General features: G+C 49.8%; 1 protein-coding gene across 4 annotated transcripts in view; it reads right to left on the bottom strand.

Annotated features, from left to right (window-relative positions):
* XNDC1N (XRCC1 N-terminal domain containing 1, N-terminal like) overlaps positions 1 to 18,680 on the bottom strand; it is a 36,141-nt gene that overhangs the window by 1,254 nt on the left and 16,207 nt on the right. For 2 of the 4 annotated variants that reach the window (XM_036904225.2, XM_036904227.2), the window contains exon 10: positions 16,371 to 18,264. In XM_036904225.2, coding sequence (XP_036760120.2) covers positions 18,029 to 18,264 — 236 coding nt within the window. In that variant the 3' untranslated portion in view covers positions 16,371 to 18,028. Of the gene's footprint in view, positions 1 to 126; positions 257 to 2,610; positions 2,687 to 2,786; positions 2,915 to 3,466; positions 3,660 to 6,371; positions 6,465 to 7,445; positions 7,609 to 7,692; positions 7,894 to 10,451; positions 10,627 to 11,765; positions 11,931 to 12,840; positions 13,054 to 14,589; positions 15,312 to 16,370; positions 18,265 to 18,680 lie in introns of those variants that run through there. The other 2 variants (XM_036904228.2, XR_008999224.1) reach the window with 2 other exon arrangements.

Genomic DNA, 18,680 nt, shown 5'->3' with positions numbered 1-18,680 from the left:
TCAAAGGCAGGGTAGGATGTGGTGCAGACCACTGCAGGCTGGGTGAGGGGTGTGAGCCTGGGTGTGCTGCATGTAGGTTGACTGAGCAAGGAACAACACCGGGAAAGGCCTGGAGGTGTGACGAACCTTTGCGACGGGTCTCTTCAAACTCCCGCCGGGCGGTCTCTATGTAGCGCTGCACCAGGGCCTTGATGACACGAAGGCGATAGGATCCTTGCTCTCTCTCCCCGGGCCCTGTCCCTGCACCAGGATTGGCCTGGAATGGGAAGACAGGAGAGTGAGAGAGACTCTCCATCCCAAGTCTTTCTCGAATCACTGTTCCCTCCCCAAGGCAATAAAGGGCCAGGCAGTCTGTGCTACTTTTCTGTCCCTGAAGGCCACACATCTAGACCCTGGTGCAGTCCTGGAAGGTAGAGGGATGGAGGCAGAAGTTGAGCAATAGAAGCTGAACAATGGCCCAGTGTAAGAGAACCACGAGCCGGGGGAGGGGAAGGGAAGGGGAGTGGGCAGAGACAGAAATTTTGAGCTCTCTCCTGCCACCAAACCAGCTTTGATTTTCTTGAGTTTAGGTGATCCAGGTTAACCTTGCCCTTCAAATCCTGCAGAGGAGGAGACTGGGGGACGTGGTGAGGCATCTGCACGACCTGCTCTTGGATGCAAGATGGAAATTACCATGCAAATTAGAATGACTGGTTTTGGGTCCAGTTTTAGGCCTCAGGACAGTTTCAGGAGGGCAAGTAGGGTGCATGGGGCAGACAATGGACAGGGAACAAAGGTGTAGAAGGTAAAGTACTGGACTGGACTTAGAAGACACAGGATCAAATCCCAGCTCAGCCATTTATCAGCCATGTGCCTCAGGCAACTTATTCAGCTTCCTCAGGCCTGAGCATCTTCAGATTTAAAATGGAGATGCCTATTTCCCAGGCTGGTACTTCCTTCCTGGCACAGAGCAGGTACTCTCTAAATGCTTAGGAAATAATTGTTTTTATTTATCTAGTTTTATCTTCTCTCTAAATATTTTATAGTTAACATATTTACTTTTATAATGCAAAATACCAAATAATTTTATTAAATATCTTAAAGGGAGAAACAGGAATGACAGAGATGGGGCAGGCAAAAGTATGAGAGAGAATGATGGGCCCTTTTTGTCTACAGAGTATATAAGGTACTTTTCTTATTTAAAATAAGGAATAAGAACTTTGGGAGGCCATTTCCTGAGGATGCAGGACAGGTGGGAGGGGACACCTGATTGGATCACCAGTGAGCAGGCTGGCCAGGAGAGGGCAGCTGGATGAAGGTTAGGACTTCAGGGGGCGTGCAAAGGAGGGCTGGGGAGACCCAGGTCGGTACAGCGGTATCTGCTGGGATGCAGTGACTGTTCATCAGGACCGGGCATAGAGGGCCGAACACAATCTCTGGTGAAGAGCCGAGTCTCACCCGACCATGGAAGAATCCCTGAAATGTGGTCTGCAAATGTGCCATCAGGCAGCCCCGAGAGGGGAAGGAAGTGGCCAGGGAGGAAGGGTGATAATCCCAGAATCTGGAGTCAAAGATCCATCAGGGTGAATGAGGTGTCCAGGCAGGATAGCAAGGAGCCAGGATGTGGTGGAAACTGGGAACCTTGGGCACTTAGTTTCTTGTAAACGTCATGTTTTCCCCATGCGGCTTCCTGTGCCTGGAATGCCTTTCCCCACCACGTCTACCTACCAACCTCTGTTTATCCTTCAGGATTCTGATCTGCCTCAAGGTCTGGGAGGCTCCCTGGTTCCTGAGGCTGGGTCTGGTCCTCTGTGCCCTAATAGCTCTGTGTACTTCTCCTACCATAGGCTTGTTGTCTGATACAATTAAGTCTGTTCCCTTCTGCTGCTCTAGACTGTCAACCTCTCAAGGGACCACCGTTATCCACATTTTTTTTTCCAGTGTAGGTGTGCTTTGGTTTGTGTTTGTTGAACAAATTATTGACCAATCGGATAAGGTAAGGCCATCCTCCCCTGGGGATCCAGGGACCTCAGAGCTCCAGAGCTGGCCTGTAGCCCCTTGGCTTAGAGAGATCCTCAGGTAACAAGTTTTAAGGGGAGCAGATAGAACCCCCTACAGACCTGACAGTAACAGTGGTCTGAATCAGGAAGGGGCTGTCACGCCATGTCAGACGGGTTAGGAAGCAGACAATGGGAGGTAAGTGAGCTGTCTGGATCTTTTTTTGGTTTTTTTTGGATGGCAAGAAGGTTGTGTAATAATAATAATAACACACTACTGAAAAGGATTGCTTGGGGGCGTTGGAGTTTCTTGATCTTGCCATGCTTTGATGGTGGCTCAAGTGACTGCTTAAGGCTGCTGGTGGGTCTGAGATGAACAGGGTGTTAGGGCCTTGGGAGGAGGGTAGCATGGATTTCTGTTTAAGCCAGGATATACATACAGGGTTGGAAGTTTAGGAAATGGCCAGGGCCAGCAAGAGGGAAAGGCAGACAGGTGAGAGTGGGAAGTGTGAACAGGCTCCCTGGGGAACATGCCCTGAAAAACAGACAAACCAGGGTGTGCAGGCAAACGGGCGGTATGGATGATACGGCTGGAGCCCTGATGGGAGGACCGGCAAGCAGAAGGGGCACTCACGAAGGTGGGGGCCGGCCTGCAGTCCGGCTGCGTGGCTTTGCAGGAGCAGCAACAGCACATGATCCAGAAAATTCTCCTGAGGGACAGATAGTACAGAAGGCCAGTCACAGGGCAAGGCCTGGTGGTGGGGCGGGAGCTGGGGAGGGCGCCGGGAGTGGGAGCTCGGGAGTCATCACCTGAGGAGGTAGAAGGTGGCCTTGGGGGAGGGCAGGATGTTGAAAGGTACCGGCAGTGTCAGGCCCTCTCGGAAGTAGGACAGGTAGAGCTTGGAGCGAGCAAACTTCCACTCCACGTCAGCGTCGTCCTGGAAGCCAGGGACGGGGGGCTCTGCAAGGACTCCTCGGGCACCTCACCCCCCTGCCCACTCACTCAGCCTCTTTTCTGCCATTCATCATGTCTCCCCTCCGGCATGCGAGCTGCTTTCTTCTCCCCATTCTGACCTTCTTTCCACCCACACGTTCCTTGCCTGTCTCCCCCTTTTGTCTCTTCTCTCCATCACCTCTCATTCTTCTGACATCCAGTTCCTGCCCAGCCAGTCGTCCAGCCACAAGCCCCAATGCAGCCATCTCCTCCCCTCTGCCTCCTCATGTTCCCCCCGACTTTTCCACAGTGCCTCTCCTCCCGACCATCAAGTGGAAAGAGCACTAGACTTGCGTCTGGAGAAACTAATAGCATTACTAAGACCCTCATTTACAGATGAGGAAAATGAGGCCTAAGGAGGATAACTTATCCAAAGTCATAAAACAAGAAAACAGTGGAGGCAAAGCAGGAACCCAAGTGTCTCAACCCCTTGCATCCTACTCCTCTCCACCCGCTTCTCCCTTCTCCTGGCCACAGCTGACCTCAGCTCACCCACCTCAATCTTCTGGAAGGAGTTGGTGATCATGGCAATGAGCATGTTGAGCAGCACAATGACCATGACGATGGTAAAGATGCCGTAGAGGGCACGGCCCATGAATTCTGGCACCAGAAACTGAGGCATGTCTACCACGCTGTGCTCCTCCATGCCAAACATGGTCCAGAACAGAAACTGGAATGTCTCGTTGAAACTGGCATACCGAGCCAAGTAAAGGACAGGATGTGAGGGGTGGGGGATGAGCCTCAGTGCCACCCAGACACATTCCTCTTCACCCTACAGAAGCCAGCCTTCTGCTTCCATGAAGCTCTCTGGACCACTCCTGCCATTTCCTAATACTCACTTTTAGTTTTTTAGTAAACCACTATTTATTGAGCACATAGTAGTGCCAAAGGTGCTAAGGAAACAGCTGTGAGAGAGTGGGGGCATGAAGACCAGTTAAATGGTTCCCATGGTCTGGGTGAGAGAGGTGGTTTGGACCACAGTGGTAACAACTCCAGTGCTACCTCTTCCAGGAAGCCCTTCCTGAATTCCCTTCCCTACCCCCCAGCAGAATGTCTGTTGGTCACTCACAGATCCAAGCACATTCTTTCTCCTATTGCACTTATTTGTGAATCTCTTTTATTCCTCCATCTCAGTGCCAGTTTGGGCCTAGATTACTGCAACAAGCCCTGCAACTGGCCTCAGTTTGTCTCTCATTATTCCATCCTCTATTCGGCATCCAAAGTGTTCTTACTAAATGCTGACTTGATGTGTTATACTTCTACTTGTCAAACTTTAATGCCTAGATGCCTACCATGCAACCTCCCTGAAATTCTTTGTCAAAATGCTTTTGACTTACTTAGATGTCACCCATGAATGTATAACCCAGTAGAGCTTAGCCTTCCTGCACTACTGTGGAGTGACTGATACCATCAGGTCCCATGGAGCAGGCTGGAATGAGTGGTTACTGCTCCTGGCACTAAGATTTATGGTTTAAACTATGTAAGCTCAGTTTCTTTAAGCTAGTACCTGAAGTTGGGACATGAACAAGGGTTCTTGGTAAGAGGACCAGTTTGAATAAGGCCTCCATTTATGTTGGAACCAATGAGAAAGCCTAGACCAATATCCACAGGCCTAAGTGTGGGTCCTTCAGTTTCATCAATAAAACAATCACATAGTTGTACTCATGAAGAATTCATGGCAGAATAATTACTTGGAGGCCACCTGGAGCTCCCTGGCCTGCTGGAGATAGTCCAAGCTCCTCATCAGGACCTTCATGAGCTCTGTGACCTGGTCCCTCTACCCTCTTTAGCCTCCTCTCTCAAAATTCCCTCCATGTGCCAACCATGAGAGACATCATGCTATTCCCCAAACATACCTCCCTGTTTTGGTACATACCTCCAAACACATGTCTCTGTTTTGCCCCCTTTCTGCCCTGCACCTTCTTCTCCAAAGTTTATAACCCTTGTAGGTGGAGGCCAGATTCTCTCTCCTCTATGAAGTCTTCCCCGATCACCCAAGACAGAGGAAAAGGCTCTCCCCTCTGGGTACCCTCAACATAACCCCACCTACTCACAGCACTTGTCATCTCAAATTGAGCTTAGTGTACATAGCTATCTTCTCCATGAGACTGGGTCTGGGTCATTTCTCCTGTCTGTGCTTCCAGTACCAGGGGCAGGACCTACTACTGAGAAGGTGTCCGCAAATGGGTGTGAACAAGTGGGTGAATAAACAAACACAGGAATTATTGGCTATATTTAGGAAAACCTGAGCATCAAAACCAATAATGACTATAATGGAGTCTTATATTAAAAAAAAATCTTTTTGTTCACAGTGGTATTCAAAAAAGAAGGAAGGAAGGAGAAAGCATTTCTTTATAGAAGAATGCCAGCTAATGGATATAAAAGGAATGATAGTCATAGGAAATCACCAACTTGAAGCCTCTATTGTAAGAACTAATTCAGGTAAAAATCATCTGTGGATGCAGAAGCCACAGGTGAAAGGTTGCAAGGGAGTAGGTCAGTCATACAGTTTCAGTGTATCTGCCCGTTACTAAAAGGGTATCCCAAGTACCTTTACAAGGTTTGCTAGGACAGTGGGCCTCCCCAGTGGGCTAAACTGACATCACATGTCTCCTGATACAGTGGAAAATAGGAATCATCAGTGAGGTAATGTTTTTGCCAAAATTGCTAAACTTGGACATAATCATGAGTAAATAGGTAAATTCCAACTGTGGAACACTCTGCACTGCAACAGGGGCTGCACTTTTCAAAGAAGTTCATTTGTCATGAAAGACAAAGAAAAGGCAGAGGGAGTATTCTAGATTAAAGGAGACTAAAGAGATAGGACAACAGAATACAGTGCATGATCTCAGATTGGATCTCAGGTCTTTAAAAAGCTGAAAAGACAATTTTTTTGGCAATTGGGGAAATTTGAGTATGGACTTACAGAAAATAACATGATGGGATTGATATTGAATTTTTCAAGTGTGATAATGATTTTGTGGTGGAAATCCTGAACTATCTGGGGGTAAAGTATCATGATGTTTTCATGTTACTTTTAAATGTTTCAGGGCCAAAAAAAAGAATAAGGAGAACAACAGACCAAGCAAAATGTTATTAAAACATTATTAATTAGTGAAGCTAGGTGAAGAGTATATGGGAGCCTACTGTGTTTTTAACTTTTTTTATAGGATTCACATTTTTTAAAATAAAAAGTTTGGGGAGAAAATAAGTGAATAAATGAATGAGTAGATGAACACATGAATGAGTGTGAATCAATGAGGGGGTGATTCACCAAAGCAGAGAATTAATGACTGAGTGAATAGATGAGCGAGGAGAGGGGAAGGAAGCAGTGATCACTAAGCCCCACGCTGCACAGTCCCAGGCTCCGACCTGCCCATCCTGCCCCAGCCCCGGCATACTTGCCCAGCCGCTCCGTCTCCTGGTAGGGCACATAGATGTTGTTGAGGCCACAGAGGAAGGCGGTCAGGATGATCATGAGGATGAACATGAATCTGGCAGGGGGTGGGTTGGGGGAGGGTCAGAGCAGGTCTCCACCTTAGAAGTAAGGCTCTGGAAGAGGGATGGCAGTGACAGCCTCCCAGACTCAGCCTCTCTAGTTGGCAAGTATTCAGTTTGGTTACCAATAAGAGTAGAGAAAGTAGGGGAGATGAGAAGGCATTTACGGTGGAGTGCCAAAGCAGGAACTTCCCCTCAAGAATAAAAGGTACTGAGCTAAAGCAATGGAAGCTGGGGGTGGGCCAGCATCCCAGGGAGGGACTGAGATGCTCAGGTGTGGTACACAGATGAATGAGTGTGACCAGCAGAGCTAAAGCCACACATGAGAAATTAGCGTGAAACAGGGTGGGCTAGAGGAGTCTCAGGGATGGGGAGGAGATCCTCCTCCAAGCTAAGCTGAGCTGAAGATGTTCGGCAACGGAGCCAGGGCTTTCCACCAAGGGCTGCACCTAGTCCCACCTGAGGCAGAGGATTCCAGGAGTAGCACTAACCGGAGGCTCTGCTTAGGGTGAGAGGCCAGGTTTGGCTGTAAATTATTAGGTGACATGTACCAAGACCGGGTAATGCCATGTGTTCAAAGAGCAGTTGTGGAGCAGGAATGATCCAAACGGACCCGTGTCCAGTGGCCTTACCACAAAGATGGGAAAGCTAAGGCCCAGAGAGGGTCATAGAGATGGCCACAGAACAGGGACTGGAACTCCCACCCAAGCGCCCATTTTGCTATCAGGGGTTCCTAGTTTTTTCTGGGGTCACGGGCCCCTTTGAGAATTAGAAAAGTTATAGACTCTCTGCAGAGAAATGTACATTTACTTTTACATCCCCAATTTTGCCTATAGTTTCAGGGTTTCAGAGGCCTTGGAGCCTATGCAAGGAGCATAGGTTAAGATGCCCTGTCCTATCTAGAGCTGGGCGTGTCAGAAAGAGGTCGAAGGGAGTTGGTCAGAGGGAAGGATGCTGGGAGCAGGGACGGTACGCACCGGATCATGTCATCAATCATCTTGCCAATGGAAATCTGCAGAGTGCCCAGCGACTCGTGGGCTGGCAGGATGTAGGCCAGGCGGGTGAAGCTGAGCATGCTGGTGACAGCAAAGAGCACCTCAGCCAAGAACTGGGGGTCCTCGGTTCGCCACTCACTTCGATCTGTGCAGGGTGCAATGCGGGCTGAGCTAAGAGCCACTGAAGAGAAGGGGTGGAGGATTCAGGGCTGAGTTGGGGGGCACTCACCAGCAGTGGTGAAATAATGGCAGGCAGCCCCATCGGGGGCATCCTGGCAGTGCGCGTGGGCAAGCCCAGCCAGGAGGAGGCGCAGTGCGAAGGCCGCCAGGTACAGGGACAGGATGACCATGTCCAGAAAGTTCCACCAGTCCAGGAGGTAACTGCGCACGCCCTCGATCCACACTTCCTTACACTCAAACCACAGGAAGCCTGAAGGAGGTGGTAGGGCACAAGGACAGGATGAGGCGGAACCCTCCTCCTCCTCCTCCCCCCAAGTCACAGCTAGGTCGTTAAGGTGGGAGGGTCCTACCCATGAGGTGGGGTGGGGGCTAAAACATCAGGAATGCAGTCGATAAAACATGACATTTAATCTATTTGAGTACAAAGTGATCTCATGTGAAAATAGAAAAGAATCCTGCTGGATGCAGGCTCATCTGTGGTGTGGGCCGCACCTAAGATCCCACTCAGCAATAACCCCAGAAGGTGAGTAACACCTGGGAGAGGCTGGTTGTTGAGAGGGAATGATGTCAATCTGTTTCTCGCTGCTCTCCAGCAATTAAATATTGACACATAGTTCAGAATATTGATTTGAAGGGACTCCAAATTATCAGCCTGCTCACAGTGCCCATGTCTCAGTGGGGCCCAGTGCCAGACCTAGGTGGGTGTTTCCTGGAAGCTGGACCCCATTAGCCAGGTGATCATCATGCCACCTTGTGCTCTTCTCCATGCCCTAGACACAAGGGTGTGCTTTTCCACTCATGGCTCTGTCTCCTAGAATGCCCTTCCACACCCTTTGGAAGCCAGGCTCACCTTTGTAGCCCAGATCGAATACCACCTCATCTGTGAAGCCTTCCCTGACCAGGCGGAGTGAGTTGCTCCCTGCTCTGTGTCCTCACAGCTCTCTTCAGCTCTCTGTGATGCCATCACCATGGGGCACTGCAAGGTATCTCCTCCTGGGTCAGTCTTCCCTCACCTCCCCTGAATTTGAAACCCCTCAAGGTCAGGAACCATATCTAATTCATCTCCTTGTCCCATTGCCCAGAACAAAACCTAGTAGTCACTATTAAACAAACATGTATCAAGCTCCCACTATGCGCCAGTGGGACCCTGTGGTGAATATGACAAATACAACCCCTGGCTTCCCAGGGCTCAGCACCTTGTAAGGAAGAGAGTCAAGAAGCCAAGCAGTCCCGATGCAACGTGACAGATGCCAAGGCTGAGGAGCAGGGGGCAGAAGGGCTGTCCCAGGGTGCTGGGGAATCAGGCCTTCACCCTGATTTGGGGTCAGGGAAAGCATCTCAAAGAAAGTGACGTTTAAGCTGAGACCTGGAGGAGGAGTGAAGGCGCAGCGTGGGAAGGGGAGAGGCTTAGGACTGGGGACAAGTGGGAGTGTGGTGTGGTCAGGAGCTGGATCAGTGCCCCCAGCAGGACAGGACCTCATGAGCATGGCCTCACACTGTCAGGTATGTTGAACAGATGGCTGGAACCATATTTAATTTATCCATGTATTTGCAGGGCTTTGATTGCAGTGGGTGGCAAAGCATTTTTTACTGCATGAAGAAATGAAGAGTTTTGTTTCTTAAGACTTTTCTTCCCCGATAGGCAGAATTGATTTTATCTCCACCCAGCACCCATCAATTTTTATTAAATAACTGGATGAGAAATTTTTCCTCTTGGACTGCCCTTGTTTTCTTCCCCAGAGTTTCTTGGCTGAAGTTCCATTCAGACATCACTGACTGAGTACAAGGTGGCGGAGTGGACTTAGCTTACTTGTGGCTTGGGAGTTTGCTAACTAAGCTAGAGCCGACTGAGGGGACAATGGCTGAGGAAGGGACCACCAGTCCAGCCTGCTGCGTTGCCCAAGCAGAGGCTAGTCTGGGGATTCTGGTAAACTGTGTTTGCTGAATTGTTTCAGAATACTTGATCCTGCTATGGAAGACAAGAAAACCAAGGAATAGATGAAACTTATGCATTAAGCATAGGTAAGTTAGTTATCTGTGCAATGTGTTGAATAAAGTAAGTAGAGCATGTGTGTGGGCGTATATGGAAAGGGATACACTGAATATACATGAAGCAGATGAGGCTGTCAGGATTCATCAGATCTCACATCAGCTACCCACTGGTGATACCCACTGTGCGCCCACATGTCCTCTGCCTGAAGATTGCAAAGAGAAGTCATAGCTGCTCATAAGGATGATTAGGGAGCTACAGCTTTAGCCAGACATACTTGCCCTATGTTTCTGCCCCAGGTCAAGTGTTGGGCCCAGGCAACTTCTTGGTGTTGCATCTCAAACCTCAACTCTGGTCCTCATAACAACACCATCAAAAGTACGCCACTTGTGGATTTAATAAACTGTATGACTTGAGCATTTTAATTTGGTCTGTGAGCCTTTCTGTTCCATGACCTCTGAGATGGATTGCCTGGTGATGTACTTGCAGGTTACCCTTACACCACGGTAACTCCCCACCTGATGCTGTGGACCAGTGTCTTATTTGTGAGAAGATAGGAACCTATAGAGTGAAGTAGTGACTGGTGGCAGGGTGGCAGAAGAATGGAGTCCTTGCTCAGGGAGCCTGTCACAGGGCTCTGTCCTAATTAGGGGTGAAGGGGAAGGTCCCTTGGTGTGCTAGAGCCCAGAGGGTTCTGGTTATATGTTCAGGGGGGCATCTAAAGGCACAGGCGCTGCCCACTGGGGTACTTATTATGAAGAACAGTGATGAGGACCCCTCAAGGGGACTGCCACGAATAAAAGGCCCCACACAAGTACCTGTGACCCAAACCATGTGTAGTGAAGTCTCCCAGACACTCTGGCTACGGCCGCGGAAGGTACTCAGCTGTGTCTCCATGACCAGGGACTCTCCCAGCAGGAAGATGAGGAACCACAGATAGGAGGCGGAGTGCAGCAGGAACTTCAGCACTGGGATCTTTAGCAGGCGGCCCAACTTGCGGGAAAGGAAGGACAGCATGGCTCTCAGCGTCCTGCTTACCTCTCTCCCCTCCTGGCAGAACTTCCAGAATGCCCAGCCCACACATGCTCCTTTCACTCCCTCCCTTACTCAGACATTCATTGGGAATGGACTATATATCAGGCTCTACAATTTCATATCTGTCGTTTCCTTTGTAAGCATATGAGATTGGTATTACTATTATATATATACTTTTCAGCTAAGGAGCTGAGGATCACAGACATAAAGTAACTTTAACTCTCACAGGCTCCTCAATCTCAACCATATTAAAAATAAATTCGTCTTCTACCCCAAACTTTCTCCTGTGTTCCCAGCTTAGACAATGCCCCTGCCACCAGACCAAAAAGCTTAAAGGTATCTCTCCATCCTCTCTCTCTCACACACTCTGACCAGTTCCCTAACCCTTGCCCCATTCCACAAGTCCTTCCTTCACACCACTAGTAGAGAGCTTTCTAAAACATAAGACTAATAGGATCACTCAGCTCATTAAAAGCCTGCAATGGCTTCCGTCATTGCTTATAAAGCTCTGTGAGATCTGGCTCCTGCCTACTTCCCACCACCTGCTACTTGCAGTTAGGCTTTAGCAGCACTGAATTCCGTTCAGTTTTTCTAATACTTTACGTTCTCTCTCCCCTAGACCTTCAGTGGCGCTGTTCCTGCTGCCTGAACATGGCTCTCCCTGTTCCTTACCTGGTTAATGGAGACAGGGATGGCTCTTCATTACCTCCCCAGCCAGTTCCTGGGTTGCAGTAGGGTCTCAAGGAAATATTTGTTGAATGAGGAATAAAAATATCTCAATTCACAAGGGCTCTCAAAGAATGTGTAGGTTGGGGTCGGAGTCTCTTTAGCAGAGTATAGAGCTACCTATAGGATTCAGGCTTTGGAGACAAAGAGAGACCTCAGTTTAAATCCTGACTCTACTATTTACTGTGTCTCCTGGACAAAAAGAGGACTTCTGTTCCCTGTGCCACCTCTACAAAACAGAGGTAGGTGTAATGCCTACCTGCCAGGGCCACCTCAGGCACTGACGGGGAACATTCTCTAAGTGCCTGGTCCACAGCCTGGCCTAAAACAAGGGCTCCCATGACAGTTATCATTAATTTTGTTCTTAGTACCTGGGACTTGGGTGCCAGCCAGTAGCCAAGGCAGAGGAAGGGCATGGTGAGGAAGATGAGGAAGGCAACAAAGAGCTTCCAGATGGTGGTGCTTCCACGCCAGCCTGCCAGGTTCCCACACCAGATGGAGGACAGGACTTGCTGGCAGATGGGGTGTGCTACAAACTAAGCAGAGATGGGCCGTGAGCAGATGGGGCAGCCAACAGGCAGGGAGGAGAAAGGGGGAGTTGGCTGGGCGTACTGTCCTTACTTCCCTGCCATAGACATGAACCATATTTCTTCTCTCCCCAGACCAGCCAGCTCAGAAGAGAGGCAATTCACTTGCCATGTGACTGTGGGCAGACCCCACCCCTCTTTGGGCCTTGATTTCTCATCTGTGAAGGAGAAGCTGAACTCAAGATTCTCCTGAACCTAAAGCAGGCAGTGGTGGGTACTCAAGTCCCAGAACCTGCAGGGTTCCCTCTCTTCTCTGAGATGGGGGACACCTCAAAACGTTTTGTGGATGGGGGAAGGTGGGGTTTGGTCTGTTGGAGGGCAGGACCAGGGGAACCATTATGAAAGGACAGTTTTGGTTAAGCTCCTGGTAGGTTAGGGTATCTGAGGATGGGGAGGGAGGAGTGAAGGGTTGGGGGAAGCCAGAGGGAGCATGTCTTTAGCTTAGGGGGGGCAGGCATCTCATGAGATGGGGAATAATGGAATCACTTGATTTTTAAGCCCTGAAAGATCTAGCCTTGTCTTGCTGAACAGAGATACTGAAGTCTCACAATAGGAAGACTGGACCAGATTTATTCAGCAGGTCAGAGGCAGATGTCTGGTTTGAAGGTGGAGTCCTGGTGGGTAATGGGACTTACAAGGGCAGGGGAGAGGTTAGAGGCTTCGACTGAAGGTAAGAGGGGAGGATGGGAGACCCAGAGGATCCGAGGGCTAGATAGACAGAAGGATGTTCAAAATTGAGGTCTAACAAGGTCCGGAGGGCACAGAAAGGCCTTGCTTAGGTTCAGAGTCTGGGCTACCTAGAGGTGGCAGAGTAAGGGATCCCAGTTGGTGAGGGGAAGGTGGGTAGGACCCAGCTGACCCGCTTCTGGTTGTAGTTGACCGCCAGTCGCAGCCTTGCCAGGTTGGGGATGCCCTCCTCAAAGGCCTGGCCCAGTCCCTCAGCCTCCGGTTCAGTCTCACTGTCCTCACTCAGGTCATTGAGCACTGCAGTGACCTCACTCTGGTTCCGGCACATGCCCAGCAGTTCAAAGCTGTAGTCCTGGCTCAGCGACTCTAGGGCAATGTACTCGGGCTGTAGGAAAGCAGGTCTGTGTGAGCTGGCCACCCAGCCCCATCAAGTCAGCACCCACCCTCCCAACTGTGGGCCTGGCCTACCTCTGTCCTGCCCTCAGGCCATCACTTCCCCACACCTGGTGTCACTCTGAGCCATTCACTCCTTTCCTCTCTGCCACCTCACCTCTTCTTGCTTTAAGGAACCTCCTGTGTCCGCTTTGCTTCTCTGGTGCTCCATCTACCTCCTCTGAGTCATTTCAACCCAAACCCTTGGATACCTTTGCGAATCCCATGTCCCTCCCTTTTATAATCCCTATTTCCTGTCCCACTTCTCCTACTCTTCATGCCTTTCCTGTGTTTGATTGAATTGTTTGTGCACCTGCCTTATATGACGCATGTTGGCAGTTTCAGGAGATGCACACGAGTAGGGCAGTTCTCACCTCCACTTTACCCATGTTATCCTTGGTTTTATTTTGGGTCCTAACCCTAGAGAGAATCCAGGCTAGGGTTGCAGGAGCTAGGCCCATGTCCCAAGCACTGTCCCTCAGGTGGTGTCACACGGGTAAGGTACTTCCCTTGCCTGGAAATGACGATTCCTGCTGCCTCCTTCTGTGGTCTGCTGAGGATGGAGGGAGCATCCTTTGGAAGGCCTGCTCTTTCCTGTTTCCCGTAAAGTGGGGTTCTGTACTCTCTGATTCTTCCACAACTCTGGTGGAGCAGCATGCTCTTTCCCCAACCCATCTGGCACAGGCCTTATCCTGCCTTAGGCTTCTGTTTAAATATTCTGTTTCCCCACCTAATGTTAATCCTGAGCATGGGACCAAGTCTGCTTGGCACAGAGGGGATGTCAGTGGATGAATGACAGATGGAACAGACTAGGCCCTGCTTCCAGGGCTCCCTTCACACATCCTTTGTCCTGCACAGGGTCCTGTCCTCATCACTGTATCTACTTTTACTACCTGAGAGCCTTTGCTTGGGCTGCACCCCAACTTCAACTATCCTCCCTGCTTCTCCTCACTTGTATTAAACCACCTGATTGTGTAGCAAGATTCATCCTACTTCCAAGGAGTCTACCCTGAAGCACCATCCACAGAGGCACACTTAATGAAGCTGAGCATCCTAGGAGTGTATTGTCTGTCTGCTTGTGATCACAAGCTTGAGGCCCTAACACACCATGCTCTAGGTGGCACCTCACAGCAGGTTTTCAGAAAGGACAGTTCCTACTGAATGTCATCTCTAAGCCTGACCAGCTGCTTCTCTATCTCTCTATTCCCTCTCCTCTCTCAGACAGTCCCAGGGAACCTTTGGGTGGGGTTTGTGCTATCCTCATAAGACTAGTGCCCCTAGAGCAACAGCCCTCTGCCATTAGAATGAGATCCCCTCACGGCGGGATTTTATCTCCCTACCAGAAAGGAGGTTTTCTGAGAACAGAGCAAGGTCCCCTCACCTTTCTGTTGTTTTCCACTCCCCTGAGCACGCACCACAGGCCTTACCATGCCTTGGTGGGAAAACAGATACAGGGCAATGAAGGCAGGGGAAAGTATGAGAAACCAACCTTAAACTCAGGCTCTTTGCATGCAAGGCGCCTGAGCTCGCGGCTGAGTTGGAAGGCAGCCAGCATGGCGTCCTCACTGGCCAGTGAGAGGTGGGCCCTGCTGGCAATGCCACGGTAGGTGTTGATGCGGGACAGGGAGAACTTCAGCAGGTCATAGCGGCGGGCATTGCTGCACTCGAGGCAGGCACAGGAGACTGGGTGGGGCCGGGCAATGGTGTGGCCCTGGTCCATGAGCAGCTGTGCGATCTCATACAGGTCCTTCTGGCAGGCCAGGGTGAGTGGAGTGACACCAGGTGCAAAGCGGGAACCATCAATTGATGAGTCAAAGAAAGCCAGTGAGAAAGACCTAGTGTCCACTTTGCGGCCCTTTTCCCGTTCCAGGCGGGCCAGCAGGTGGCGTACCACTGCTGGCTGGTTTGTGTCCACTGCCACTAGCAGTGCCTCGTGGATCTGTCGGAAGTCAAACTTGACATTGCCCAACAGCACATCAGTGATGGTCTCGTGGCCCAGGCGGATGGCCAGATTGAGAGCTTCTCTCCAGGAGCGGTCTTCAGCCTCCTCCACATTCCGCAGGGGCCCGCCTGGCCCACTGCCTGTGGCCTCGTCCCCCGACTCCAGCAACTGCTGCACAAGGCCCAGCCGCCCCTCCTGGATGGCACCCAGGAGTGCAGGTGGGAACTTCAGCTTTTTGTTCACAATCTCGGTCCAGTTAGGCTGTGGTTGGGTGAAGGGGTGGAAGATGGAAACCTAAGTCTCCAATCTCCCTTGCTCCTTCATCCTTTCACCTTCAAGCCCTTAACACTCTACACCCTGCCACCATTGTATTCTTCCTTGTCCCAAACACATACTAATGGATTTTTTTTGTTTTAGGTAACACATTATGTTGGTAGTTTTCTAAGCTCGTCACAAGTATGGAAGTCATTTACTCCTTAGAGTGGCCCTGTGAGGTAGGAATTATCATTCCCCCTTTAACAGGGGAGGAAACTGAAATTCAGACATATCAGGCCACTTAGATATGCAAACCCTGGCAGCCTAGTGCAAGAGTTGGTGTTATTAGCTGTTTCAGTGCTATTACTCAACTCAAATAGGAATTATTATTAGTAGAGTGGCTTTTGGATTTCTTCAATCTCTGGTTCTTCAAAACCCCCAAATGTGGGATATAATATTAGATAAATAAATGATTCAATACTTTTTTTATTTTAAAGATAATAACAATGCTACCCCCTTTTTGTTTTATGCTAAAGCTCTTCTGTCAACATGTTATACTCTAGTATATATGGTTTATATAATGTGATCATCTTATATAATGATAGTATGAATGTTCCAGAAAAACTCTCCATGTAGGGGACAAATTTCATTTCCCTATTTTCCAGGAATCAATAATTTTGAAAATAACTTTTCATACCATAATAGCTTCTTATATAGATTTGTTGAGCTGTTAGTAACATCCCATTTTGTTGGTAGTACTGATAGTGTTGAAATACAGATAGTATGTATTTCATACAGATGAAAATACCGATGAAAATTGGTCTTGGTTGAAAAACACATTTTTTTTTTAAACTTAGTGACTAAAATCACACATATTTATTCTCTTATTACAATTCTAGAGGTCAGAAGTCAGAAACCAGTAACTTTGGGCTCAAGTCAAGGTGCTGGCAGGGCAGTGTGGCTCTAGGGGAGAATTGTTTTCCAGCCTCTAGAGCTCGATTCCTTGCACTCATTAGTCTACAGCCACTTGCCCCATTGAGAAGCCAGTAGCATTGAAGATTATAAAAACTTAGAGTCACCATTTTACTGTGTGGATTCTCAGGTTAGGCCAAGTGCCAGGACTAGGTCTGATTGGGGGCCCCTTCCCCAGCACAACTTCCATCCTGGGGCAAAATATGGGTACTTTGAGGAAGGGTAGGTTAAAGCAGGCAGCCGGCAGCCAGGGCTGCAATGGGATCTCCACCCCACCAGCAGGCACACAGGATCTGCCCAGGACCCAGCCGCCATCTTGTTGGCTTCATTTTCCAGCTGCTCATCCCTCTGAAAGTCCCAGAGCCTCCGAAGGACAGGTCCAGACAGGTCCACACAGGAGGGTCTTTGAACTGGGCTTTTCCCCAGCCCCTCAGCTCTGTCCTGGCCTCCTAGCAGGATCCCAGTAAGCTCCTCCTGCACCAGCCTCCCCCATCTCTGCCCCTCTGGCTTTGGGTGGCATTTTTTCCCCTCTGTGCCACCTTGTCCCTCTTCTACAGGGTCCTGCCCCTCCTCACTGCTTTTCTCTGCTGGGCCCAGGCTCAGAGCTCCACAGGCTCTTCTCCCACCTGTGTGGTGATAGTCACCGCTGCATGGCAGCTAGGATGTCCCTGCCACCCCTCTGGGTCAATCTACTGTTTTAATCACAGCCAGAAATGGGACCAGGATGGGGGTGCACAGGGGAGCAGGCCTCTTACCGTGAGGGGGTCCATAGCTGCACCCACCTATGCTGGCAGGGACCGAAGGACTGAACTCTTGGTCGTTCTGCTCCCCTGACTGTGCCCAGCTTCCTCTTTCCTGCCCATTCAAAACTCCACCCTGGGCCCTCCCTTTGTCAGAACCAGCTGCTCCCCTTCTGCCCTGTACCCTGGAGACCAGGGGAACTGGTGTTAGTGCCATACAATGAGATCTTCTGGGAAAGGGAGAGAGGACACAGGGAGAGCTCAAAGAAGGTGGGAATAGAATTTACAACATCGTAGGTGGAGGGGACCTTAAAGACCCACTGGTCCAGCTGCTTCATGTATAGATGGGGACTGGGATTTGCCCAGTGGAACCCTGGGCTATACCATACCTTAGTCACTAACCCATTAGATCTCTATTATAGCCCTGTGAGTATGGGTTTTCTGTTACTTAGGGTTAATTCTGGGCCCAAGATAAATAACTTGCTTAAAGTCACACAGCAATATTGTTACCTGATTAAACCCAGGGAGAAAACCCACAAAAGATACTGAGAGTTAAGTTCACAGGATGCTGGAGGTCAGTCTAATGCTCAAAAATCACTCTGACCTATCCAGTACACCATAGAATCTTAGCTGCCAGGCATTGCTTTTCTTTTTACTGGGCCTCAGTTTTCCTCTCAGGAAAACGGGTATAAGGATACATGCCACTTAACTGAGGGAAACACATTCCGGACTGTCCCAAAGCCCTAACGATACCACCAATTCTACTCCAGAATATCCCCAGGAGAAAAGGATGGAGCTGTCTTTGGAAAAATAGGGTGCCATGGTGACAGAATCCTTGACAACTGGGAATGGGGAGCAGGCTGGGCCCAGAGGTGCCTTTAGGCAGAGTCCTGAGGGAATGAGTGGAGGGAAGAAGAAAGAGCAGCTTGGCCTCATCAGTCCTTCTCAGCTGTCAAGAGATCCACTCTATAGTTTTAGTCATAGAGGGCAGGAGGGTCAAAACCATAGGACCTCACGGCTCATGCCTGAGAGACCTCCCCACACAGGCTGGCATGTTCTTCTACTTCTCCTGCTGAGAACTGCAACTGGCAGATAGGGCACTGGACCCCGGAGCTGGGTGGTGAGCTCTCTGGGGATGACACCCATGGTGCAGCCTGTGGTGAAGATGGTGATGGGGAGGGAGAGGCTGGGTGAGGCGGGGAGGTCTCTCCACAAGTGGCAGCATGCTGGGGAAGAGCTGCGGTGCTGAAGGAGCCTAGGGGGAGAGAGAGAGGTGAGCAAAACTGGGCCTGCTTCCAGGTAGGATGCCACCCAAATGACCTGAGGGGAACGTCTGCTGTCAAATGCAGCTGTTTCTGCTGGGAATTCACTATGGTTGACTATCTTTCTCCTGAGAGACACTATCCAGTCATGAATCCACCAAACATTAATCAAGTGTTTGTGATGGGAGTGATCTTTGTTAGGAGCTGAGGGATGTAAACCTAGGCCTGTCCTTATGGACTGCAGAGCCTAGGGGTAAAGATAAGCTAGGACCACAAATAACTAAGATACAAAACAGAAGGTGAGAAGTGCTAAGCCCAGTGGAATCAGAGAGTGCTGCCAGGGCTCAGCTGGGAGAGATTATCTGAGAGGATCAGTGAAGACTCAGCAAGTAAGTACCATTTGAATGTG

This window comes from Manis pentadactyla, chromosome 9 (assembly GCF_030020395.1).
Source record: "Manis pentadactyla isolate mManPen7 chromosome 9, mManPen7.hap1, whole genome shotgun sequence".
In the NCBI taxonomy this organism is placed as follows: Eukaryota; Metazoa; Chordata; class Mammalia; order Pholidota; family Manidae; genus Manis; species Manis pentadactyla.
The sequence above is the reverse complement of the archived record's forward strand: the minus strand, read 5'-3'. Positions and strand labels throughout refer to the sequence as shown.